Source organism: Callithrix jacchus, chromosome 5 (genome assembly GCF_049354715.1).
Source record: "Callithrix jacchus isolate 240 chromosome 5, calJac240_pri, whole genome shotgun sequence".
NCBI lineage: Eukaryota > Metazoa > Chordata > Mammalia > Primates > Cebidae > Callithrix > Callithrix jacchus.
In genome coordinates, this window is record NC_133506.1 from 76,111,946 (window position 1) to 76,135,047 (window position 23,102).

General features: G+C 45.9%; 2 protein-coding genes and 2 long non-coding RNA genes across 9 annotated transcripts in view; 2 read left to right on the plus strand and 2 right to left on the minus strand.

Moving 5' to 3' along the window:
• The window catches only part of CFAP52 (cilia and flagella associated protein 52), a 69,007-nt gene extending 50,777 nt beyond the window's left edge, over positions 1–18,230 (plus strand). For 3 of the 4 annotated variants that reach the window (XM_002747916.6, XM_008996526.5, XM_008996527.5), the window contains 5 exons: positions 3,765–3,910; positions 8,520–8,671; positions 11,976–12,078; positions 15,877–15,988; positions 17,797–18,230. In XM_002747916.6, coding sequence (XP_002747962.2) covers positions 3,765–3,910; positions 8,520–8,671; positions 11,976–12,078; positions 15,877–15,988; positions 17,797–17,972 — 689 coding nt within the window. In that variant the 3' untranslated portion in view covers positions 17,973–18,230. The remainder of the gene's footprint in view (positions 1–3,764; positions 3,911–8,519; positions 8,672–11,975; positions 12,079–15,876; positions 15,989–17,796) is intronic. The other variant, XM_054255845.2, reaches the window with a different exon arrangement.
• Positions 5,729–8,551, minus strand: LOC144582579 (uncharacterized). The gene is made up of 2 exons (XR_013535582.1): positions 8,425–8,551; positions 5,729–5,914 (listed from the first exon to the last, which is right to left on the minus strand). It is a non-coding gene; the product is annotated as an uncharacterized LOC144582579 (long non-coding RNA).
• LOC128932099 (uncharacterized) lies at positions 11,477–20,538 on the minus strand. Of its 2 annotated transcripts, XR_008481496.2 has the most exons (4): positions 20,231–20,538; positions 19,796–20,007; positions 17,853–18,532; positions 11,477–11,810 (listed from the first exon to the last, which is right to left on the minus strand). It is a non-coding gene; the product is annotated as an uncharacterized LOC128932099 (long non-coding RNA). The 2 variants fall into 2 exon arrangements; XR_008481497.2 differs by lacking the exons at positions 17,853–18,532; positions 19,796–20,007.
• A 42-nt stretch (positions 20,539–20,580) lies between these two features.
• Positions 20,581–23,102, plus strand: part of USP43 (ubiquitin specific peptidase 43) — an 83,585-nt gene continuing 81,063 nt past the window's right edge. For both annotated transcript variants that reach the window (XM_035300023.3, XM_035300024.3), the window contains exon 1: positions 20,581–21,199. In XM_035300023.3, the coding sequence (XP_035155914.3) occupies positions 20,696–21,199 (504 nt within the window). In that variant the 5' untranslated portion in view covers positions 20,581–20,695. The remainder of the gene's footprint in view (positions 21,200–23,102) is intronic.

Sequence of the window (23,102 nt, forward strand, 5' to 3'; positions counted from 1 at the left end):
TTGATTCTTGTCACTCTCCTTTTATACTAGTCTCTACGCGTGGATAACCTAGAACAGCCTCCCACTGTCCACCCCCTCCTTGCTTCTAATCTAGCCTCTCTTTGGAGTTTCCTTCCAGCTGGGAGACTTTCTGTGCTAGGAAGGACCAAATAGCAATTTCTGCTCTCCCACATTGCTGCATATAGCATGTATCTTTCTCTCTAGTAGGAAAATTTAGAAATTCAATTTTGAAAAGGATTTTGTGGTCTCAGTGAGGACAGGACCCTCATGTGAGAACCCTTTTCGTTGTGTAAGAGATAAAAACCTGACTCAAATGAAGTGATGCCTCAAAGGGAATGTATTTTTAACTCCATTTATTATTTTATGCCAAAGTAATTTAGCATAAATTATAGGCAGCATGATATTCCACCTCTAAAGTCTTCAGTATGTATCTCTAAAAATATTTTCCTTTAAAACAGTAATTTCTTAGTGCTGTCTTATGCCTAATATATTTGCTAATCTCCCCAGTGCTCAGGAAGTACCTATACTGGTTCACATCAATGAAAAGTTCAGTGGCTCTTTAGGGACAGCTATTAAAATGGTGACACCAGGAACCCATCTCACCCCCCTTTTTTTCTTTCTTTCTGAGATGGAGTTTTGCTCTTGTTGCCCAAGCTGGAGTGCAGTGGCATGATCTCAGCTCACTGCAACCTCCGCCTCTTGGGTTCAAGCGATTCTTTTGCTTCAGCCTCCCGAGTAGCTGGGATTACAGGCACCTGCCACCAGGCCTGGCTAATTTTTTTTGTATTTTTAGTAGAAATGGGGTTTCACCATGTTGGCCAGGCTGGTCTCGAATTCCTGACCTCAGGTGATCCTCCTGCCTCAGCCTCCCAAAGGGCTGGGATTACAGGTGTGAGCCATCATGCCTGGCCTTCACCTTTCTTTTCTTGGCCCCGACTCTTCCTTGTTAGCGTCCCCACCTGACCCTGTGCATGTCATCTCCACATGGTACTGCCAGGAGCTCTGGGCCTACCTTACACCCAGAGCGAACACAGCTCAGGTCAGAAATTTTGGAGTCATCACTGCCTCGCCTTTTTCTCTTATGCTCATATCCACATCCCCTGATGTGGATGTACATTTCAAAGTACATCCAAGGTCCATCTCTTCTCATTATCTCTACCCTTATCCTAGCCACCATCATCTCTCCCCAGATCGCTCTAGAAACTTCCTACCAGGTCTCCGTCTTCTCTTCTGACCCAGCATACTTTCCCACAGTCTGTTCTCAACACAGAAGTCTGTTTTAAAATTAAGTCAGGGCCTGGTGTGGTGGCTTATGCCTGTAATCCCAGTACTTTGAGAGGCCGAGGCATGAGCCACCATACCTGGCCCTGACTTACCTAGCTGGGGTTACAGGCATGTGCCACATGCCCAGCTAATTTTTGTAATTTTTTTCTTGAGTAAAGATGAAGTTTTGCCCGAGGTCAGGAGTTTGAGAACAGCCTGACCAATATGGTGAAACCCCATCTCTACTAAAAATACAAAAATTCACCAGATGTGGTGGTGGGTATCTGTAATCCCAGCTACCCAGGAGGCTGAGACAGGAGAATTGCTTGAACCCAAGAGGTGGAGGTTGCAGTAAGCTGAGATCACACCACTGCACTCTAGCCTGGGCAACAGAGCCAGAATCCATCTCAAATTAAGAGAAAAATGTAAGTCAGAATATGCTATATTTAGGGCTCAAAGGTCTTTTACCCTCTAAGAGTAAATGACAAAATTCACTCCATCACCTACAAGGCTCCATGTGACTTTCTCTCCTCCTTCACCTTCCCCTTCCCCTTCTTACCTGGAGCTCTTCCTCTTTCCACTCACCCCTTCTAGCCACACTTCCTTTTTGCTGTTCCTCAAACACACTGGGAATAGACAGAGCCTTTGCCCTGACTCTTATATCTGCCTGAAATATTCTTTCCCCAGATACCCCTAAGGCTCACCCCCTCATCCCCTCACTTCCTCAAATCTTTGCTGAAATGGGATCTACCATTAGCATTCTATTTTAAATTGCTAAGGTCAAGAGGTGACATTAAAGCTTATGAGAGGGTGCCAGCCACCTGAAGACCTGGGAGGAAAACATTCCAGGCAGAGGGAACAGAAAGCGCAAAGGCCCTGAGGTGGGAGATCTCTTGGTGTATTTGAGAAAGAGCAAGAGGACCAGTGTGCCTGGAGCTTAGTGGGTACAGTTGGGTTAGGGGTTCAGGGAGTGCTAGTGGAAGAAGTTGAAAGAGGTGGGTGGTGGGGGTACAAATACTAGTTATGGTGGAGGATAAAGGAGTTTGGACTGGATTTTAATTCTAAGTGCAGTGGGAAAAGGTTTTTTTTTTTTTTGAGATGTAGTCTTGCTCTGTTGCTCAGGCTGGGAGTGCAGGTGGTGTGATCTCCATTCACTGCAACCTCCAGCCTTCTGGGTTCAAGTGATTCTCCTGCGTCAGCCTCCTGAGGAGCTGGGATTATAGGCATGCCACAACCATAACCAGCTAATTTTTGTAATTTTTTTTTTTTTTTTAGTAGAGAGGGAGTCTTGCCATGTTGGCCAGGCTGGTCTCCAACTCCTGTCCTCAAGTGATCTGCCTACCTTGGCCTTCCAAAGTGCTGGGATTACAGGCATGAGCCGCTGCACCCAGCCCCCACTTTTTATTCTTTTTTTTTTTTTGAGACAGGGTCTCGCTCTATTGCCCAGGCTGGATTGTGGTGGAACACTCTTGGCTCACTGCAACCTCTACCTCCCAGATTTAAGAATCCTCCCACTTCAGCCTTCTGAGTAGCTGGGACTATAGGTGCATGCCAACATGTGTGGCAATTTTTTAATTTTTTAATTTTTTTGTAGAGATGGGGTCTTGCCGTGTTCTCCAGGCTGGTCTTGAGTGCCTACACTGAAGTGATCCACCCACCTTTGGCCTCCCAAAGTGTTGGGATTATAAATGTGAGCCCCCCGCCTTTTTTTTTTTTTAAATAAAAAAGGAGTCCTTGATCAAGAAGGTGACATAGTTTTTAAAAGGCCACCCTGACCCCTGTATGAATAACTGGTTGTAAGCAAGAGTGAAAGCAAGCGCAAGCTGTTATAATAATCCAGGAGAGAGATGGTGGGGCCTTGGACAAGGGAGGTCCCAGTGGAACTGTTGAGAGATGGTCAGATTTGGATGTTTTTTAAACAGTAGAGCTGGTGGAACTTGCTGATGGATTGGATGTTGGATTGAGTTGGGTGGATGGAATTGAGAGTAATCAAGGAAGACTCAGGCTCTTGATTTGGGCAACTGGATGGGTGGTGGTAACTTCTACTGAGATGGGAAAGATAGTGGAAGGTGGAGGAGGAGCATTCCATTGAAAAATTGGGGTAGGTGGGGGTAGATGGGATGAGAGCAATGATTTGAATATGTTAGCTTATATATCCCAGGCACAATATCATCTAGCTAGTTGAGTGTACAAGTCTTGCAGCTCATGGGAGAGGTGGGAGTGGGCCTCCCTCCTTTCTCCTCTCCCCATCCTCCTGCACCTGGCATGGGATGCACCTGTAGGCAGATTCAGCCAAGACAAACCACTCCTTTCCCCCAGCCAGGTGTGGCCAGTGTGGGGCGTGAGGGGAAAGGGGCCCCACAGGCATTCAGCTGAGCTGGCCTCTTCCCTCTGGCATCAGCGCTGCTCACCAGCCCTGCGCCTCCTCTGCGGGGTCAGCAGCCTGTGGAGAGAGGGTACATGTACTGATCCTGCTGCCTTTTGTTTCCTTTTCATGCCAGCATGGAACGATGGTAAAATCCGAGCCTTCGCCCCAGAGACAGGCCGACTGATGTATGTCATTAACAACGCTCACAGGATCGGTGTCACCGCCATTGCCACCACCAGTGACTGTAAAAGGGTCATCAGTGGCGGTGGGGAAGGGGAGGTATTGCTTTGAAAGCAGAAATCTGAAAAAATAATGTTCTATTTAGAACAACCACCTTATAGGAAGCCATCTATTTGCTTTTAAAAATACATACTTGTGCTGGGATTCAAGCAGGACCAAATTAATATTTTGATGAGATCTGAAAATACGTCATAAATAAAAGTTCTAATATTATGTATTATAATTATCTAATATTATATATATATGTTTATATATATGTTAAATTATATATCCCAGGCACAATATTATCTAGCTAGTTGAGTGTATAAGTCTTGCAGCTCATGGGAGAGGCAGGAGTGGGCCTCCCTCCTTTCTCTTCTCCCCATCCTCCCGTACCTGCATTGCTTAAACTCTCCTAAAAGCTACCTGAAGATGTGTATCTTTCTTTTCCCTAATAAAGATCTCTAATAAAAAGGATGGATAAAAGGAAAGTTGTTTAGTTAGTATAGTATTCCTTTAATGGACAAAGAATCTGTCGCAACTACACCAGAAAACATAGTAGTTAGTCCTGTAATCCCCACACTTTGGAGGCCAATGTGGGCAGATTACTTGAGGACAGGAGTTGGAGACCAGCCTGGCCAACATGGCAAGACCCCATCTCTACTTTTAAAAAATTACAAAAATTAGCTGGGCATAGTGGTGGCATGCCTGTGATCCCAGCTACTCAGGAGGCTGACACAGGAGAATCACATAGTAGTCATTTATATTTTATAAAGTATATAATAAACATGTATTATATTTAAATATATTTAATTTTATTATATATTTAAATAAATTAAAATTTATTATATATTTAAATATATTCAAATTCACATGCATATTTAAATATATTTATATTATTTAAATATAAATGAATATTTAAAATAATATATATTTATGATATTAGAACTTTTATTTATGATGTATTTTCGGATCTCATCAAAATGTTAATTTGGTTTTGCTTAAATACATATATATGGAGAGAGAGAGAGAGAGAGAGAGAGAGAGAGAGAGAGATGGAGTCTCCCTCTGTCACCCAGGCTGGAGTGCAGTGGCACAGTCTTGGCTCACTGCAACCTCCACCTCCCGGGTTCAAGCGATTCTCCTGCTTCAGCCTCCTGAATAGCTGGGATTACAGGTGCACGCCACCATGCTCAGCTAATTTTTGTTTTTTAGTAGAAATGGGATTTTACAATGTTGGCCAGGCTGGTCTCAAACTCCTGACCTCAGGTGTTCCCAAAGTGCTGGGATTACAGGTGTGAGCCACCATGCCCAGCCTATAAATATATGTATATAAGTATATTTGTGCACAGAAGGGACATTTACAATACAGACATGAAAGTGTTCTATGTGGACTAGAGTTAATGAATTCAGGCGAGTGTTTTGCCAGTGCTTTGGCTTGCTTGGCCTTTTCCTCCAAGGAGCATAGTTGTATAAATGGTCTTCATCTTATCTTTTAAAGCAGATAATGTTTTTAGCATCAATTCTTTAATAAACCCAGCCATTTGGACCATTATTTTTAAATGAGCTCAACCTTTTCTTTCCACTAATGTGAGGAGCCTGTAACACCTTTCACTTGCACATTTATCTCTGGATCTCTCCTCCTCTGTGCCCCAGATTCTTTCCTATCCCAAAGGCTTTCCTTTGTCTTTGAGACATTTTCCTTTCTTTTCCTTAATCCCCTGTCATAGGAAGAACAGAATAGTTTGTGCTCACCTTATTTTTCATAAACCCAACACAGTCATTATAAGAAGGTATAGGCATCTGACTACTGTGTTTTCCGGTGTGGTTGTGACAGATCCTTTGTCCATTAAAGGAATACTATACTCACTAAACAACTTTCCTTTTATCCATCCTTTTTATTAGTTAGAGCATCTTTATTAGGGAGAAGAAAGATACACATCTTCAGGTAGTCTTTAGGAGTGTTTAGGCAATGCAGATGAGTGCTGGGTCAAATCCCTTTTCTACCACTTTTCAGCTATATGAGTTGGGACATGTTCTTTAATTTCTTCATGCTTCTGTTTCCTGTGCAAAGTGAAGATAACACTCCCATTAACCATTAATCAGATGTTTCACATTCTTTTTTTTTTTTTTTTGAGACAGAGTTTTGTTCTTTTTGCCTAGGCTAGAGTGCAATGGCATGATCTCAGCTCACTGCAACCTCCACCTTTCAGGTTCAAGCAAATCTCCTGCCTCAGCCTCCCAAGTAACTGGGATTACAGGTGTGCACCACCATGCCCAGCTAATTTTTTAATATTTTTAATAGAGATGGGATTTCACCATGTTGACCAGGCTGGTCTCGAATTCCTGACCTCAGGTGATCCACCCACATTAGCCTCCCAAAGTGCTGGGATTACAGGTGCGAGCCACCATGCCCGGCCGAGTACTTTCATTCTCAATGGCAAATGGTCATTGCCCAAATGCCCCACCTGCGAAGATCCCAACCCCACTACCCTGCCCCCTTCTCTCAAGTATACCCCACAGTTCCACAACTGCAGGGTTCATATCCATCCAGAGTCCTTCCAAGACATTCGATCCAGGCCTGGGGCTGTTCGGCTGGTACCCACACCATACTAGTTAGATATTTTCAACATCATCCTACCTAAAGATGAAATGTGCGCATCCATCTGTAGTCAAATTTCAAGGTAGATTCTTTTTCTTTGACACTGGTCATTAACCTACCCCATGTCACAACAGGGGGAATTATTTTGACACCATAGAAATGAACACAGTCCCGCTCATTTGGGATAAACTTGTGCTTTCTCATTTTCTTTACTTCACTTCTCCTTCCACAATGTAGACAATGTCTTAGAATGTTATTTTTCTCATATCAGGTACCAATAAGTCCGGTCTGTTATTACATGTCCTGACACTGGTTTTTTCTTTTTTTTTTTTTTTTATCGTACTTTGCGCTCTGGGGTACATGTGCACATCCTGCATCCTGCAGGATTGTTGCATAAGTACGTACATGCCATGGTGGTTTGCTGTCGCTATCATCCCCCCACCCCCGTTACCTACATCAGGCATTTCTCCCGGTGTTATCCCTCCCCATCCTCCCCCACGCTGCTGTCCCTCCCCACCCCTCCAACACCCCCACCTAGCCCAGTGAGTGTTGTTCTCTTCCCTGTGCCCAAGTATTCTCTTTGTTCATCACCAGCCTATGAGTGAAAACATGTGGCATTTGGTTTTCTGTTCTTGTGTCAGTTTGCTGAGAATGATGGTTTCTAGATTCATACATGTCTCTGCAAAGGACACAAACTCGTCATTTTTATGGCTGCATAGTATTTCATGGTGTATATGTACCACATTTTCTCTGTCCAGTCTATCATTGATGGACATTTGGGTTGGTTCCAGGTCTTTGCTATCGTAAACAGCACCACAGTGAACATATGTGTGCATGATAACACTAGTTTTGAACATAATGTTCGCTCCAATCATTGTTATCCCGTTGTCTTGTACAACTTGCACAGAATAGTTTCTGCTCGTCTTATTTTTCATAAATCCACACAGTCGTTATCAGAAGACATAAACATCTGCCTACTATGTTTTCTGGGGCAGCTGTGACAGATCCTTTGTCCATTAAAAGAATACTGGCCAGGCATGGTGGCTCATGCCTGTAACCTCAGCACTTTGGGAGGTTGAGGAGGGTGGATCACCTGAGGTCAGGAGTTTTGAGACCAGCCTGGCCAACATGGCAAAACCCTGTCTTTACTAAAAATACAAAAGTCAAGCTGGGCACAGTGAGGCTGAGGTTTCAGTGAGCTGAGATCATGCCATTGCACTCCAGCCTGGATGACAGAGCAAGACTCTGTCTCAAAAACAGAAACAAAAATTAGCCAGGTTTGGTGGTGCACTCCTGTAGCCCCAGCTACTTGGGAGGTTCAGACAGAAGAATTGCTTGAACCTAGGAGGCGAAGGTTGCAGTGAATTGAGATCACGCCATTGCACTCCAGCCTGGGTGACAGAGCAAGACTCTGTCTCAAAAAATAAAAAAAATAAAGAAATACTATACTAACTAAACAACTTTCCTTTAATCTATTCTTTTTATTAAAGCATGATATTGATGCTTTTAAATTTTGTGTGTAGGTAGTTGTATTACCTATGAATTTCACTCCAGGATAATAAACAGGCATTTAAAAATATTTGTGAAATAAAATAGGTATTGGATTCAGTAAAGTTGGGAACCATTTGTTCTTAAATGATTAAAATCAAACAGCTGATTCTAAAAGTTTCAATACGGCTCTGGGTGCCCACAAAATTTCCTGATGGTACCAGAAATTTGATAGCAATGATCAGTAAAAGTGAATAGACATTATTTCATTTGGTTTAGCATTGGGCCTGGCATTATTGATTTTCATAGCAGGTGTCTCATTAAATTTCTCAGCCTGTATGTACAAGCAGATACAGGATTGTTAGTAGCATTTTTCAAGCTCTGTTGAAGATGATCACATCTTATACATGAATATTCCTGCTCTTCAGTTGAGCATCCCACCCCACCCAAGTGCGATGAAGACAGAGAATTAAAAAACACAAACCAAGCATAGCGAAGGTGAAACAGCTCTTGGAATCTTTTCCTTTCCCTTCAGAAGTCCTGAGTGTGTATCAAGATCCTGTGCTCTGTGGCTTTCAGGTGAGGGTATGGCAGATAGGCTGTCAGACCCAGAAGCTGGAGGAGGCCCTGAAGGAGCACAAATCCTTGGTGTCCTGCATTAGGGTGAAGAGGAACAATGAGGAGTGTGTCACCGCCAGCTCCGATGGCACTTGTATCATTTGGGACCTTGTGTAGGTACCTGTGATGGGGAGGATACCATGATACTTGCAAAATCCAATCGTGCCAACAGTTTATTGAACATGAGAGAGGATTCAAATAGAAGGTAGAAATCTTACTTAACATAACATGGTAAAGAGATGTTCATCAGAAGCTGTTCATGAATGTCCATGGTTTATCGATGCTGGTGGGAAGGGTACAGTTTCCAGGGAGAACTGGATGTTAGAAGTTTCTGGGCAGATAGGGAAATAGCTTTCTGGGTCCACACAGCAAAGCATGATTTAACTGACATTAATTCAACCCTAAGTGTCCGAAATGAAAGGGGGCAAGAAAAATAACTAATGCGAGGTCAGGCACAGTGACTCACGCCTGTAATCCCAGCACTTTGGGAGGCCGAGGTGGATGGATCACCTGAGGTCAGGAGTTCGAGACCAGCCTGGCCAATGTGGTGAAACCCCTTCTCTACTAAAAATACAAACATTAGCTGGGTGTGGTGGTGGGCTCCTGGAATCCCCGCTACTCGGGAGGTTGAGGCAGAAAAATCGCTTGAACCCAGGAGGCAGAGGTTGCAGTGAACTGAGATTGTGACATTGCACTCTGGCCTGGACTGAAACTTCGTCTCAAAAAAAACAAAGAGAGAGAGAGAGAGAGAGAGATATCGAGACAGAGAGAGAAAGAAAGAAAAGGAAAAAGAACTAACGCAGGCAGTGCTTTTTATCATTCTGCTTAGTCAGGTAAAGCCCAGAATGATCTCTCCAAGGAGGGGAGGGATGCTGGTGGGACCTAAGTTTACCTTTCCCCTCGATTGGACACATTCCCAGGGACCTCTTATGCTCTGAGCATATCACACCCCCATAGAATGACTAACGTCAAACCAGCTAGACCAAAGCATGTGAACTTTATTGTAGGAGTAACTCAAAGGATTTTTGAAAAGTGGCTTTTTTGGATTTTTGACTATAAGCACTTTTGCTGTGTTTTAATTTTAGAATCAGACCCTATTTCTCCAATCCCTCTTGCCACCTACCTATCACCCCTCAACCACTCCTACGAGGCACTGCCTTAATATCACTGCATAAGAGAGACGAGGATAAGTGCAAAGATGGGAGGAAGGAGACATGCATGACAAAAGAATATGAGAAACCCTTAATGGGAATGAGCACTCACTGTGTACTTAATACATTAAAGAACACAAAGCAGGTTGGGGCGCTGTAGTTCATGCCTGTAATCCTGGCACTTTAGGAAGCCGAGGTGGGAGGATTACAAGGTCAGGAGTTTGAGACCAGCCTGACCAACATGGTGAAACCCTATCTCTACTAAAAATACAAAAATTAGCTGGGCGTGATGGTGGGTGCCTGTAATCCCAGCTACTTGGGAGACTGAGGCAGGAGAACTGCTTGAACCTGGGAGGTGGAGGTTGCAGTGAGCCGAGATCACACCACCGTACTCTAGCCTGGTGACAGAGTGAAACTCTGTCTCAAAAACAAAACCAAATAAACAAAACAAAAAAGCAATGAAACCCAAAGCAAGCTTTTGTCTTCTAGCCCTGTGTATCTCTTGGGGATCTTGTTAAAAACATAGAGTTTGATTCAATAAATGTAGCATGGTACCTGAGATTCTGCATTTCTAAGAAGCTCCCAGCTGGGAGTGCTGGTTCAAGGACCACACTTGTAGAAAGTGTTAGCCTATACTGACCTTCCTACTGGGAAAATACAGAACCAGAAGGACATGTCTGAACTTATTTCTATGGATGGTTTGTGACTGCCTCAAATCCTTAAAGCTGTTCTGTTGTGTAGCAGGAATTCTGGTGCCAAAATCTTTTTAAAATGCTCAGCTCAGATACCACATTTGAAAACTTCCATAATGAGAAGAAACTGTGCAGAAGGTGCATTTTTTAGCCAGGAAAGCCTGGCCTGTGAGATGGCCACCCACTACATTGTCTATGGAAGGAGAAGCGCTATTTACATATTTCTTGGTACAGTATCTAAGGCAGGGGTTCTATTATGCACATAAAATTCAACTGAAATGCTGGCTAAAAATGCAATGTTGGTCGGCATGGTGTGGTGGCATGATCTTGGCTCACTGCAGGCTCTGCCTCCCAGGTTCAAGCGATTCTCCTGTGTCAGCCTCCTGAGTAGCTGGGATTACAAGGGTCTGCCACCATGCCTGGCTAAATTTTTGTACTTTTTGTGGAGAAAGGGTTTCACCATGTTAGTCAGGCCGGTCTCAAACTCCTGACCTCAAGTCATCTGTCCGCTTTGGCCTCTTAAAGTGCTGGCGTGAGCCACTGCACCAGGCCCATAATGCCCTTTTTTTCCCCCTTTGAGACAGTCTTGCTCTGTCGCCCAGACTGGAATGCAATGGCACGATCTCAGCTGACTGCAACCTCTGCATCCCGGGTTCAAGCGATTCTCCTGCCTCAACCTCCTGAGTAGCTGGGATTACAGGCATGCACCACCATGCCTGGCTAATTTTTTTGTATTTTTTTTTTAGTAGAGACAGGGTTTCACCATGTTGATCAGGCTGGTCTCAAACTCCTGACCTCGAGATCCACCTGACTCGGCCTCCCAAAGTGCTGGGATTATAGGCATAAACCATCACACCTGGCCAGTACCAATTTTTAAAATACCCTTCCAAGGGCAGGCTCTTTTCAGCTGTGGGAGGCCAGCTCCCTCTTGGGGGCACCCTGGACAGGGTAGGGGGCCCTTACCATATGCAGACTGGGTTGAGCCTGCCAGCTTTTGCAAAATCCCCACATGACAGGCTCATGTTTTCTGAGGGTTGTGCATGATATGGTATATCTGAACCTGTGTACAAACATGTAGATGACATTTTGCTACAGCTTTTATTTGTGAATTAAAGATACATTGATGGTTAAAACATAAATAAAATAAAATGCCCTTCCCCACATTCTGCTGTTCAGACTGTAGGGAGCTCCACTTCCAAATGGCGGCCTCAAGAATCAATTACATTGTGCGGGAGGCAGCAGGTTGGCTCTGAGTTCAGCCTCTTCTGTTTCTTTTTCGCTGCAACTTAAGGGGTCTCATTGAGTTCTGTGCTCTGTCTTTAGCAAAGGGCACTTCCCGTTGTCCTCTGGTGGTCGCTGATAGGCCAACGGCAGTACACAGAAGTAGAGAGGACAGGGCGACCCAAAGTCTGTTTTGAAGAAATACAAACATCACTGTGCTGAGCAGTATGAAATGTTTGGCATAGAGATAAACCAACCCAAATCCCAGCTTGTACCAAATCCAACTTGAATAGTAAATAAATGTTTTAGGGAAGAGAAAGTTGACTTTCACAGCTTTTGCATCTACTTCCCAGGCGGCTTAGGAGGAATCAGATGATCCTAGCCAACACCTTATTCCAGTGTGTGTGCTATCACCCTGAGGAGTTCCAGATCATCACCAGTGGGACAGACAGAAAGGTGAGTCCTCCCAGCGAGAGCTGAGATCTTTCCAGTGCAAGAGAAGTGCAGTGAGGCATTGTGGCGAAGCGGGCAGGTTCTGGAGTCAATCACCTTGGTTCAAATGGCGGTCTGTCATCAATCAGCCATGTCAACTTGGAAAGACCATATCACCTTCCAGTGTCTTCAATTCCCTGTCTGTTAAGTGGAAATGGTACCACCGACCTCATAGAGTGAGAATTAAAGTCATGCTCACCTATGGTGCTTATAGCAGGAGGCCTGGCACACAGTAGGTACTCAGTAGATTGGTTTTTATTATTAGGGAATTTCTGAGGCTAGAGTAGCATTGCTGTGGCCAAACCTGTTATCACTTTGACTAAATTCAAACAGAAAGGCAATAGAGCTCCTCATTGCTCATCACTGTCCTTCATCAATACATTAAAAATCTGCACATGTAGGGCCGGGCACGGTGGCTCAAGCCTGTAATCCCAGCACTTTGGGAGGCTGAGGGGGGTGGATCACAAGGTCAAGAGATCGGGACCATCCTGGTCACCATGCTGAAACCCCGTCTCTACTAAAAATACAAAAAATTAGCTGGGCATGGTGGCGCACGCCTATAATCCCAGCTACGTGGGAGGCTGAGGCAGGAGAATTGCCTGAACCCAGGAGGCAGAGGTTGCGGTGAGCTGAGATCGCACCATTGCACTCCAGCCTGGGTAATAAGAGTGAAACTCCATCTCAAAAAGAAAAAAATCTACACATGGAGCTGAACGCAGTGGCTCACGCCTGTAATTCCAGCACTTTGTGAGGCTGAGGCCAGGAGTTCAAGACCAGCTTAGCCAACATGGTGAAACCCCCGTCTCTACTAAAAATACAAAAATTAGTCGGGCAGTGGTGGGCACCTTTAATCACAGCTACTTGGGAGGCTGAGGCATGAGAATCATTTGAACCTGGGAAGCGAAGGTTGCAGTGAGCCGAGATTGCGCCACTGCACTCCAGCCTGGGTGACAGAGTGAGACCCTGTCTAAAAAACAAACAAACAAACAAACAAACAACAACAACAACAACAAAAACTACACATGGTATAGATTTCCCAGCTTAAAGGGTCCCTACTCTCACAAACCTTATTTTCCTAATTTATTTTGGGTAGGAGGGGATGGAATTGGCTAATACATACATGAGCCAATCTGTGAATGGATAACAAGTAATAAGTGAACAAGACATGAGATGGTGAGAGACTGAGAAAGGAGATAGAACAGGTGATATGATGCTGGCAGGCGGAGAGAAGCTCCTTCAACTAGTGTAGTGGGTGAAGGTCTCCATAAGGAGTGGCATCTGAGCTGAGGCCTGAAGGACAGAAGGACCCAGCCAAGGCCTAGACCTCAAGGAAGGGCATCCTTGGCAGAGGACACTTGGGTAAGATGGAGCCCTACTAGGGCTGCTCAGGAGAGTGTCAGTTTGGCTTCTTTGCCTGGGAAGGCAGGCAGTGAAGTTCTAACTACTTCTGTGGGTGTCATTCCTGAGAAACATGGGTTCTGGCATGGTTTTATATCTCTTTAGGTGTTCACTAGGAAATCAGAATTTTTTTGTTAACATGATCAAGCATCCACTGACATTACAAAGCCAAAGAAAAAAACTAAATAGTATGCACAATGTCTGGCTAGATTCAGAGGAATACAGATTCTTGGGATAGTGATTAGAAGACAGCAAGTTTCCGACAAGAAACAAAGAGAAATGAATGAAATGCACACCAAGTTTGCACTCCTGATTCCTGGTCTGGTCAAGCAGTATTTTTGTTTGTTTGTTTCTTTCTTCCTCTTTTTTATTTTGAGACAGAGCCTCGCTCTGCGGCCCAGGTTGGAGTGCAGTGGTGTGATGTTGGCTGGCTGCAACCTCCGCTTCCTGGGTTCAAGCAATTCTCTGCCTCAGACTCCTGAGTAGCTGGGATTACAGGTGCCTGCCACCACGCCCAACTAATTTTTGTATTTTTAGTAGAGATGGGGTTTCACCATCTTGGCCAGGCTGATCTTGAACTCCTGACCTTGTGATCCACCCGCTTCAGCCTCCCAAAGGGCTGGGACTATAGCTGTGAGCCACCATGCCCTGGATTTTATTTATTTACTTATTTAGAGGCAGAGTCTCACTCTTTCACCAGGTACCAGGGTGGAGTGCAGTGGCGTGATCTCGGCTCACTTAAACCTCTGCCTCCCAGCTTCAAGCATTTCTCCTGCCTCAGCCTCCTGAGTAGCTAGGACTACAGGTGTGCACCACCACACCCAGCTCATTTTTGTATTTTAGTAGAGATGGGGTTTCACTATGTTGGCCAGGATGGTCTTGATCTCTTGACCTCGTGATCCGCCTACCTCAGCCTCCCGAAGTGCTAGGATTACAAGCGTGAGCCACCGTACCTGGCTTTTTATCTTTAAGTTCAGGGGATGTGCAAGGTTTGTTACATAGGTAAACTTGTGCCATGGTGGTTTGCTGCACAGGTCATCCCATCACCTAGATATTGAGCCCAGCGTTCACTAGCTATTCTTCCGGATGCTTTTCCTTCTCCAACCCATCAACCTCCTACAGGTGCCCAGAGTGTATTGTTTCCCCATGTGTCCATGTGTTTTCATTGTTCAGCTTCTACTTGTAAGTGAGAACATGTGTTTGGTTTTCTGTTGCTGTGTTAGTTTGCTGAGGATAATGGCTTCCAGCTCCACCCCTGTCTGCCGAGGTCATGATCTTGTTCCTTTTTATGGCTGCATAGTATTCCATGGTATATATCTACCATTTTCTTGAGCTTATTCTTTTTTTTGGAGACAGAGTCTCACTTTGTTGCCCAGACTGGAGTACAGTGGCACAATCTTGGCTCACTGCAACCTCCTATAACCTCCACCTCCTGGGTGCAAGTGATTCTCATGCCTCAGGCCCCCAAGTAGCTGGGACTACAGGTGTGTGCCACCACATCCAGCTATTGTTTGCATTTTTAGTACTGATGGGGTTTCACCATAGTGCCCAGGCTGGTCTCAAATTCCTGACCTCAAGCAATCAGCCCAACTCAGCTTCCCAAAGTGCTGGGATTATGTCTAGCATTGATGGGCATTTGGGTTGATTCCATGCCTTCTCTATTGTAAATAGAAGCACTCTTTCCTTAGAAGGAAATTTAAATTTTGAATAGATTGTGCAGTCACAAAGTTCAAGGTACAAAGGCAGTATATTCAGGAAAAAATCTCCTCCCTTAGTCACCTGTCTCTCCACCCTAAGGTAGTTCTGCTCCCCAGGTCCAAGGTTGCCAGTTCCTCTTTAAACTACTCCCTGTGGAGTATTCCAGTGCTTTGGGGCAGAAGGGAAAGTTGGGAATAAGGGTGGGGTGAGGAAGAGGGAGGATGCAGTCACAGCAGGAGGGTGTCTGTAAGGCCCAGTCTCTAGAACTCTGGGGAGCGGGGAGTGCTCATTTCCTAGTGAAAAGGAAGAAAATGCTTTTCCTTACTCCAGGCCTGAAGCTTAGCCCTGGATGCAGAGGCTGTTCTTTCTTTTACAGCTTGCTTCGGGCTCAATCTGCTTAGTCTTATCAAAAGCCCTTTCTGTCATAATCCAGGTTTATCAGCACATCAACATCTCTTTAAATAGAATGCAAATTTAAAACCAATACTAAAAATATTAAAATGGTTTTGCCACCCTCTGCTGTAGCCTATTTATAATTTCAGCCAGTATCATCCCGTGGTGTATTTTTGCTACCTTCTATATAAAGTAGAACCAGCTTTTGTTAGCATGTGCATGGATGATTCTCCTGAGCTGAATCCTGGCTAATGCTTCTTTCCTGAATTCCAGATTGCTTACTGGGAAGTATTTGATGGGTCAGTAATCAGAGAATTGGAAGGTTCCCTGTCCGGGTCCATAAATGGCATGGATATCACACAGGAAGGAACGCATTTTGTCACAGGTTAGTCCTGAGATCGGAAAAAGCCAAGCCTGGTTTATTTAGATAAGGACATGGAAGGAACTCCCAGGCTGGAGGCAGTTGGAAAAGACCACATAAGGGTCTCAAGGCAACTTGGTTAGATTCAGACTCCAAGCAACACTGCAGCCAGTGTGGCTGACAAAGAAAAATCCAGAAGTCACATTTCAATGAGAGGAAACATTTGCACAAGAGCCTTAGGGGCACAAATAAAAGTTGCTAGGCTTGCTTTTCATGGTTGGGCATTGATAATAGAAATGGAGCCTTTATGTTTGTTTATTTGTTTCTTTATTTTTGAGACAGAGTCTTGCTGTTTTTGAGACAAGACTGGAGTGCAGTGGCCAGATCTCAGCTAACTAAATCCTATGCCTCTGGGTTCCTGTGATTCTCTTGCCTCAGCCTCCCAGGTAGCTGGGATTACAGGCACCCACCACCTCACCAGGCTAATTTTTGTATTTTTAGTGGAGAAGTGGTTTCTCCATGTTGGCAAGGTTGGTCTCAAACTCTTGACCTCAGGTGATCCGCCCATCTTGGCCTCCCAAAGTGCTGGGATTACAAGCATGAACCACCGCACCCCGCCGAAATGGGGACTTTAAATGTCCTGGGCTGTCCAGCATCCTTCTGAAGTCTTAAATGCCAGTCTTTTAATTCTACTTTATTATTGCATGATGTCATGTGCTTCCCACCAAAAAAAAAAAAAAAGGAATTCGATTTCAAAGGGGGCATTTACTACACAACATGCCGATTGGAATATCATTTATCATTTTCTGCCAACCTCTTTGATTCATCTGGATATTAACAAATAAATGCAGCCAGGCGCAGTGGTTTATGCCTGTAATCCCAGCACTTTGGGAGGCTAACGCAGGTGGATCACGTGTGGTCAGGAGTTTGAGACCAGCCTGGCCAACAAGGTGAAACCCTATCTCTACTAAAAATACAAAAATTAGCCGGGTGTGGTGGTACATGCCTATAATCTCAGCTACTTGGGAGGCTGAGATGGGAGAATCACCTGAGCCCAAGAGGCGGAGGCTGCAGTGAGCTGAGATGGTGACACTGCACTCCAGCCTGGGCAACAGAGACTGTGTCTCAAAATAAATAAATAAATAAATGCACTAAATGAATCAAGTTTCACCAAAACATTGACTATAAAACAAGATATCAAACTAGACACAGTGTGATCCCAATTATATATACAACATATATGTATACCAGTATACTTACAGAGAAAAGACTGGAAGGAACTAAGCCAAGATATTACTAGTGGTTATTTCTGGATAGTGGGATGAAAGGTGATTTTACCTCTTTGTATTTCCCCCTCACCTTCAAATTTACTGCAACAGACAGATTTTTATAATCAAGTAAAAGTGTTATTATAGGCTGGGTGCAGTGGCTCATGCCTGTAATCCCAGCTCTTTGGGAGGCCAAGATGGACAGATCACCTGAGGTTGGGAGTTTGAGACCAACCTGACCAACATGGAGAAACCCCATCTCTACTAAAAATACAAAAATTAGCCTGGTGTGGTGGTGCTTGCCCATAATCCCAGCTACTTGGGAGGCTGAGGCGAGAGAATCACTTGAGCCCAGGAGGCAGAGGCTGCAGTGAGCCAAGATGGTGACACTGCACTCCAGCCCAGGCAATAAGAGTGAAACTCTGTCTCAAAAAAAAAAAAAAAAAAAAAAAAAAGGTGATAGATACATAGGGACCATGTTGAAAATGATCCATTTATTTGAAATGAGGGCCGTTTCTCTCTCTTCTATTGCAGCAATGCCATATAAGTGTTTATCTTTTTCAGGTGGAAATGACCATCTGGTCAAAGTTTGGGATTATAATGAGGGTGAAGTGACTCACGTCGGGGTGGGACACAGCGGCAACATCACACGCATCCGAATAAGTCCAGGAAATCAATATATTGTTAGTGTAAGTGCCGACGGAGCCATTTTGCGATGGAAGTACCCATACACCTCCTGAAGCTGGTGAGGTGACTCTGAGCCTTGGCATTGCACACAATCCTGTTGAAGACCAAGTTTAGATAACTCCAACACTGTCTTGATTTCTCGCTTCTCTGTTTCTGTTCTTGAGTCATATTTTTTTCTTTTTCCTTATAGAATGCATCTTATATTCTTGAATTGTACATTAAAATTGAAATATGTTCAGGAATAACTTGTGCAGACTCTAATTAGAACTTTTTACATTTTGAATAAATTCTCAGTTGTTGGTTTTCTGTTATCATCTGTTTTCTGTAACTCTGCAAAACCCACAGACCTTCCTTATGATCTGTGCACAGACAGCATTGCTATTATCCTCTAAAATTAAGGCGAAGTGAATTTCCTTCTTAATTGTCATTTCATTGGTTAAGCTAGATTCAGACTTAAATTCAGATCTTGGGTAGGCTTTTAAAAAATTATCTGAGCTGGCTGGGCACGGTGGCTCATACTTGTAATTCCGGCACTTTGGGAGGCCCAGGCAGGTGAATCATGAGGTCAGAAGATCGAGACTATCCTGGCCAACACGGTGAAACCCCGTCTCTCCTAAAATACAGAAAAATTAGCCAGGTGCGGTGTTGGCTGCCTGTAATCCCAGCTACTTGGGAGACTGACAGGGGAGAATTGCTTGAACCCGGGAGGCAGAGGTTGCAGTGAGCTGAGATCGAACCACTGCACTCCAGCCTGGCAACAGAGCAAGACTCCATCTTAAAAAATAAAAAATTCTCTGAGCCATGATTTTCTCTTTTGTCAAGCAAGAATAAACTCCTGCTTTAAAGCTTATTGTGAGAATTAAGTGTCTAATGTCCTACAGCATCGACAGAATTCCTGACAGAGAGTGAAATATGCATGCTTTCTCAGAGAAAATGTGTGGTGTTGGGGATCTCAGGGCAATTACTAAAGAAAGATGAAATTTTACGAGATGCTCTCTTGGAGTTGGCCATTACATCTTTCTTCTATGCTTTCCACCAGAAGGGTGATGAAATGGACCTGTGTGTTAATCACCCAACCGGGTATCTTCTTCCAGAGAGGGGTAAATAATGGCATTTTCCAGAACACAGGTCTCCAATTCACAGTACAGTCTGAGGTTTTATTTATCCTTTAAGTAATGCTGCTCTTTTGCATGAGGTAACTGCTGCATGTTATTTGTCCTTTAAGAATTGGGGCTTTTTTTGCAAGAGGTAACTGCTGCAACCCAGTGTAAAAGATCAAGATTTTTTTTTTTTTTTCAGACGGATTTTAGCTCTTGTCACCCAGACTGGAGTGCAATGGCGCAGTCTCGGCTCACTGAATCAAGTGATCAAGTGATTCTCCTGCCTCAGCCTCCTGAGTAGCTGGCTTTACAGGCATGCACCACCATCCCTGGCTAATTTTGTATCTTTAGCTGAGATGGGGTTTCACCATGTTGTCCAGGCTGGTCTCGAACTCCTAACCTCAGGTGATCCAGCCTCCTAAGGCTCCCAAAGTGCTGGGACTACAGCTGTGAGCCACCTCACCCAGCCAGGATCAAGAATATTTAATAAATGATGATCACTTATTAACAAGTAACATTTCAGGGCGTTGTTAGAACGCTGCATCTCACATGGTGCTGATCTCTTTTTGAGCTAGAAATGGACGAGAAACTCATTTTGCAAGACCTTGCCTGATTAATTATAAACCTGACAGTTGCATGGGATAATGTGAGGGGGGGGCCCCCAGGGTTACCCAGAGAATCAAGGGCGGGGCAAGGTCACACTAATTCTGATTGGGCAATCATTCAGCGAGGATTTTGCGTTAAGGAGTGAACTAGAAACCGCGTAGGGGGCGCACCTGAGAGCGTGAAAACTTCCTGGTAAGCAAATACTGAGGCTGGAAATGGCCTGAAGTTGGCAGTCCAGTGATTCAGGTCGAGTTCCGGTTTCTCTGCTTACGGGTCGGGCGCCCTTCCTATGTTGCGATAACCTCTTTGAGCCCACTTCTTTGCCAATTAAAGCAAGGATGATCAAGCCTTGCAAGCTTTTGGAAAACCATTCTAACCCAATCTGTAGTGTACAAAAGCAAACCACAACCATTAGGGTGTTTTCCCCCCCACAGGGCAACACGTGGCTCCCAGTTCAGGTCCCGGGTGGGCGGGTGCAGACAGAGGCTCTGCCTCCCGCAAAGGGCAGACCGTCTGGAAGGAGGTGGCGACACCTGTCCGCACACACCTGAGCCTGCATAAAAGCGCTCCCCGCCCCCACGCAGCACCCAGCGCGCGCCTCTCACCACGCCCGAGTTGGTGCTCTGGAGATGCCTGCCTTGCCCTGTCCTTTCAGCAGTAGCCAGGCCTTTGCGATTTACCAGGCGCCTTCAGAATGCTCATTCCTCCATCGTTTCCACTGCTTGAAGGCTGCTCAAGGAACAGGAACAGAGGCGAAACCCCGGCCTGTAGGTTTACGAGGTAAGGAAGGGTGGGGAACCCGACCGCGACGACTCCCAGTCAGCGCCGCGGGGGGCGGCACCAGGCAGGGGTAGGGGTGGCCCGGCGCGGCCCTGCAGGGGGCCGGTCGTGCGGTCGGATTCCCGCGCGGGGCGGGGCTGCCCCGCCCTTGGCTCCGCCTCCGCCCCGTCCCCGCACACCTGGTCCGCAGGTAGCCGGCGCCGGGCGCCTAGCAAAGCTGCAGGGCCTGCTGGCCGCTCGTCCGCCTCGGGCCCGGGGGCTCCGCGTCTGGAGCTGCGCCGGCGGCAGCCATGGACCCGGGCCCCGAGGACGCGGCAGGAGGGGGACCGCCCGCTCCCCGGCCCCGCCGCCGCCGCTCCCTGCGCCGCCTGTTCAGCCGCTTCCTGCTGGCGCTGGGAAGCCGCTCCCGCCCCGGGGACTTGCCGCCCCGGCCCCAGCCTGGACCCTGCGACGGCGACGGTGAGGGGGGCTTCGCCTGCGCCGCGGGCCCGGCTCCAGAGGCCCCCGGGAGCCCCGGGGAGGAGCGCCCGCCCGGACCGCACCCCCAGCTCCAGCTCCCCGCCGGCGATGGGGCGCGGCCGCCGGGCGCCCAGGGCTTGAAGAACCACGGCAACACCTGTTTCATGAACGCAGTGGTGCAGTGTCTCAGCAACACCGACCTGCTGGCCGAGTTCCTGGCGCTGGGGCACTACCGGGCGGCGCCGGGCCGCGCCGAGGTCACCGAGCAGCTGGCGGCGCTGGTGCGCGCGCTCTGGACTCGCGAATACACACCCCAACTTTCTGCGGAGTTCAAGGTAGGCAGCGCTGCGCCGCCGGCCGTCTGGCCCCCTGGTTTCGCCCCTTGAAAAGTGTGTAGTATCCAGAAAGGGTTTTCTTGGGGCCTTCTTTAGATGCCATTGACCAGTTCAGCCCCGGATTACCGGCTTTGTTTTGCGTGGGTGCGTTACGCTGTAGCTTGCTTCTGTTCTCTTTAGAAATGAATTCCCCTAGGTGTTTTGAGAGGCAGTGGGGTGAGCTGGCAGACTGAAGTGGGATAAGCGTTTTTGCATTCAACAAGCAATTGTCGAAGTGTTGAAGGCTCGCGGGCCAGACAGTGTTGTAAAGCCAGCTCTAGAGCTCCCAGTCTGGAATGACGTGGGGTGAGGAATGGGACTTTGAAGGCCAAGGCCTCAGAGGCAGGAGGAGATGCTTGCGTTGTGAGCTGAGTGTTGAGAAGGATGCATTCAGTGAAAGATCTAGGACTGATCCAGGCAGGAGGCACAGCAAGTACAATTGCCACAGACCCAAAGGAACTGAGTACGGGAGACGCGGAAAGAAAACCAGTGTCGTTGGAGCTTAGGAGGCGGTTGAGGTTCGCCAGATCATGTAAGACCTAGCGGGCAACGGTAAAGAGTTTGGATTTTATTCTAAACCCAATGGAATCTGAGAACCTGCAGGCCAGGTACCGTGCCGAGTGCCCAGCAAAGGCAGTGAGTGTGCTATTTTGGAGCTAGCATCCTTTTGTGTAAGGCACACGCACTCCCCTACAATGCATTAGCACGGGCTTGCATTTTATTGTCCGCAAGATCACGGTCTACTTACTTGGGATGCTGCAGGGTCATGAGGCTTCGTAAATTGTTTGTATCACTTCAACCCGGTTAAAGCAGGGTGTTTATTTGGGCTCCCAGTTGGATTAAAGGGTTCCTGATAACTGATGCACATGACTTGCTTCCTGCTTAAAAAAAAAAAAAAAAAAAAAAAAAAAGGAAAGAAAAAGGAAAAAAGAAACCCACAGCTCTGGGCAGAGAGCTGAAGCTCCCTACAGACCAGTGATTGTTGTTCTTGGGGGAGGGGGAAACCTGTCAGTGTTCATTCCACAAGCATCACCGCTCTTGAGTTTCAGCCTGAGAAAGCAGTATTTGCCATGTGACCCGTGAGATGCCAACCCCCACCACCTTCTCTCTTGCCTCCATTAGTAAAGCACTGTTCTGCAGCAGTCAGTGGGTCAAATGGTTGTCACTAAATGTCTCTTTTTGGTGACATTTACTTGTTAAAAAAGACAGTATATTACAATGGTTAAGAGCAGGGTCTCTGGAGTTTTGTGATCTTGAGCAAGTCACTAAATCTCTCTGTGCTGTAACTTTATCTTTAACATAGAACCATAATGGTATCTCTTTTGTTACAGGGTTGTTGTATTAAATGAGTTCTATGTAGAACACAGTGCCAGCCCCACTGTGAAATGGGGATGAATAAGGAAATGTTCGTTATTCTATCATTACATCTTCTCACCTGCAGAAACCTAGAGGAGGGAGGTAATCTTTACATACATTTTCTCTTGCTAGATGAATTCCCATCCAGTTACCACAGCAATGGGAAAGGCTGCAGTAGTTTGAAAAAACTCCCAAATTAGTAATTAGCCTCAGTGACTCATCAGGATTTCCATCTCTCTCCTGCTGTCAAATCCCCAGGGCCTGGGAGCTCCCAGTAAGCCGCAGGGAATTGAAAGATAATCAGGTTTGTAATATGTTAATGAGGGAGATACAATCTGGAATTTCCTGGGATTTTTTTGGGTAACGAGCTTTGGAGGGAGGAAGGGAGGGTTCTAGAATCCAGGCTTTAAATATTATGGCTTGAAATCTAGGTGAACTCTTCTTATTTCACAGATGGGGAAACATTCGTTCAATGAATATTTATTGAATGTCCAGAGACCAGACTAGG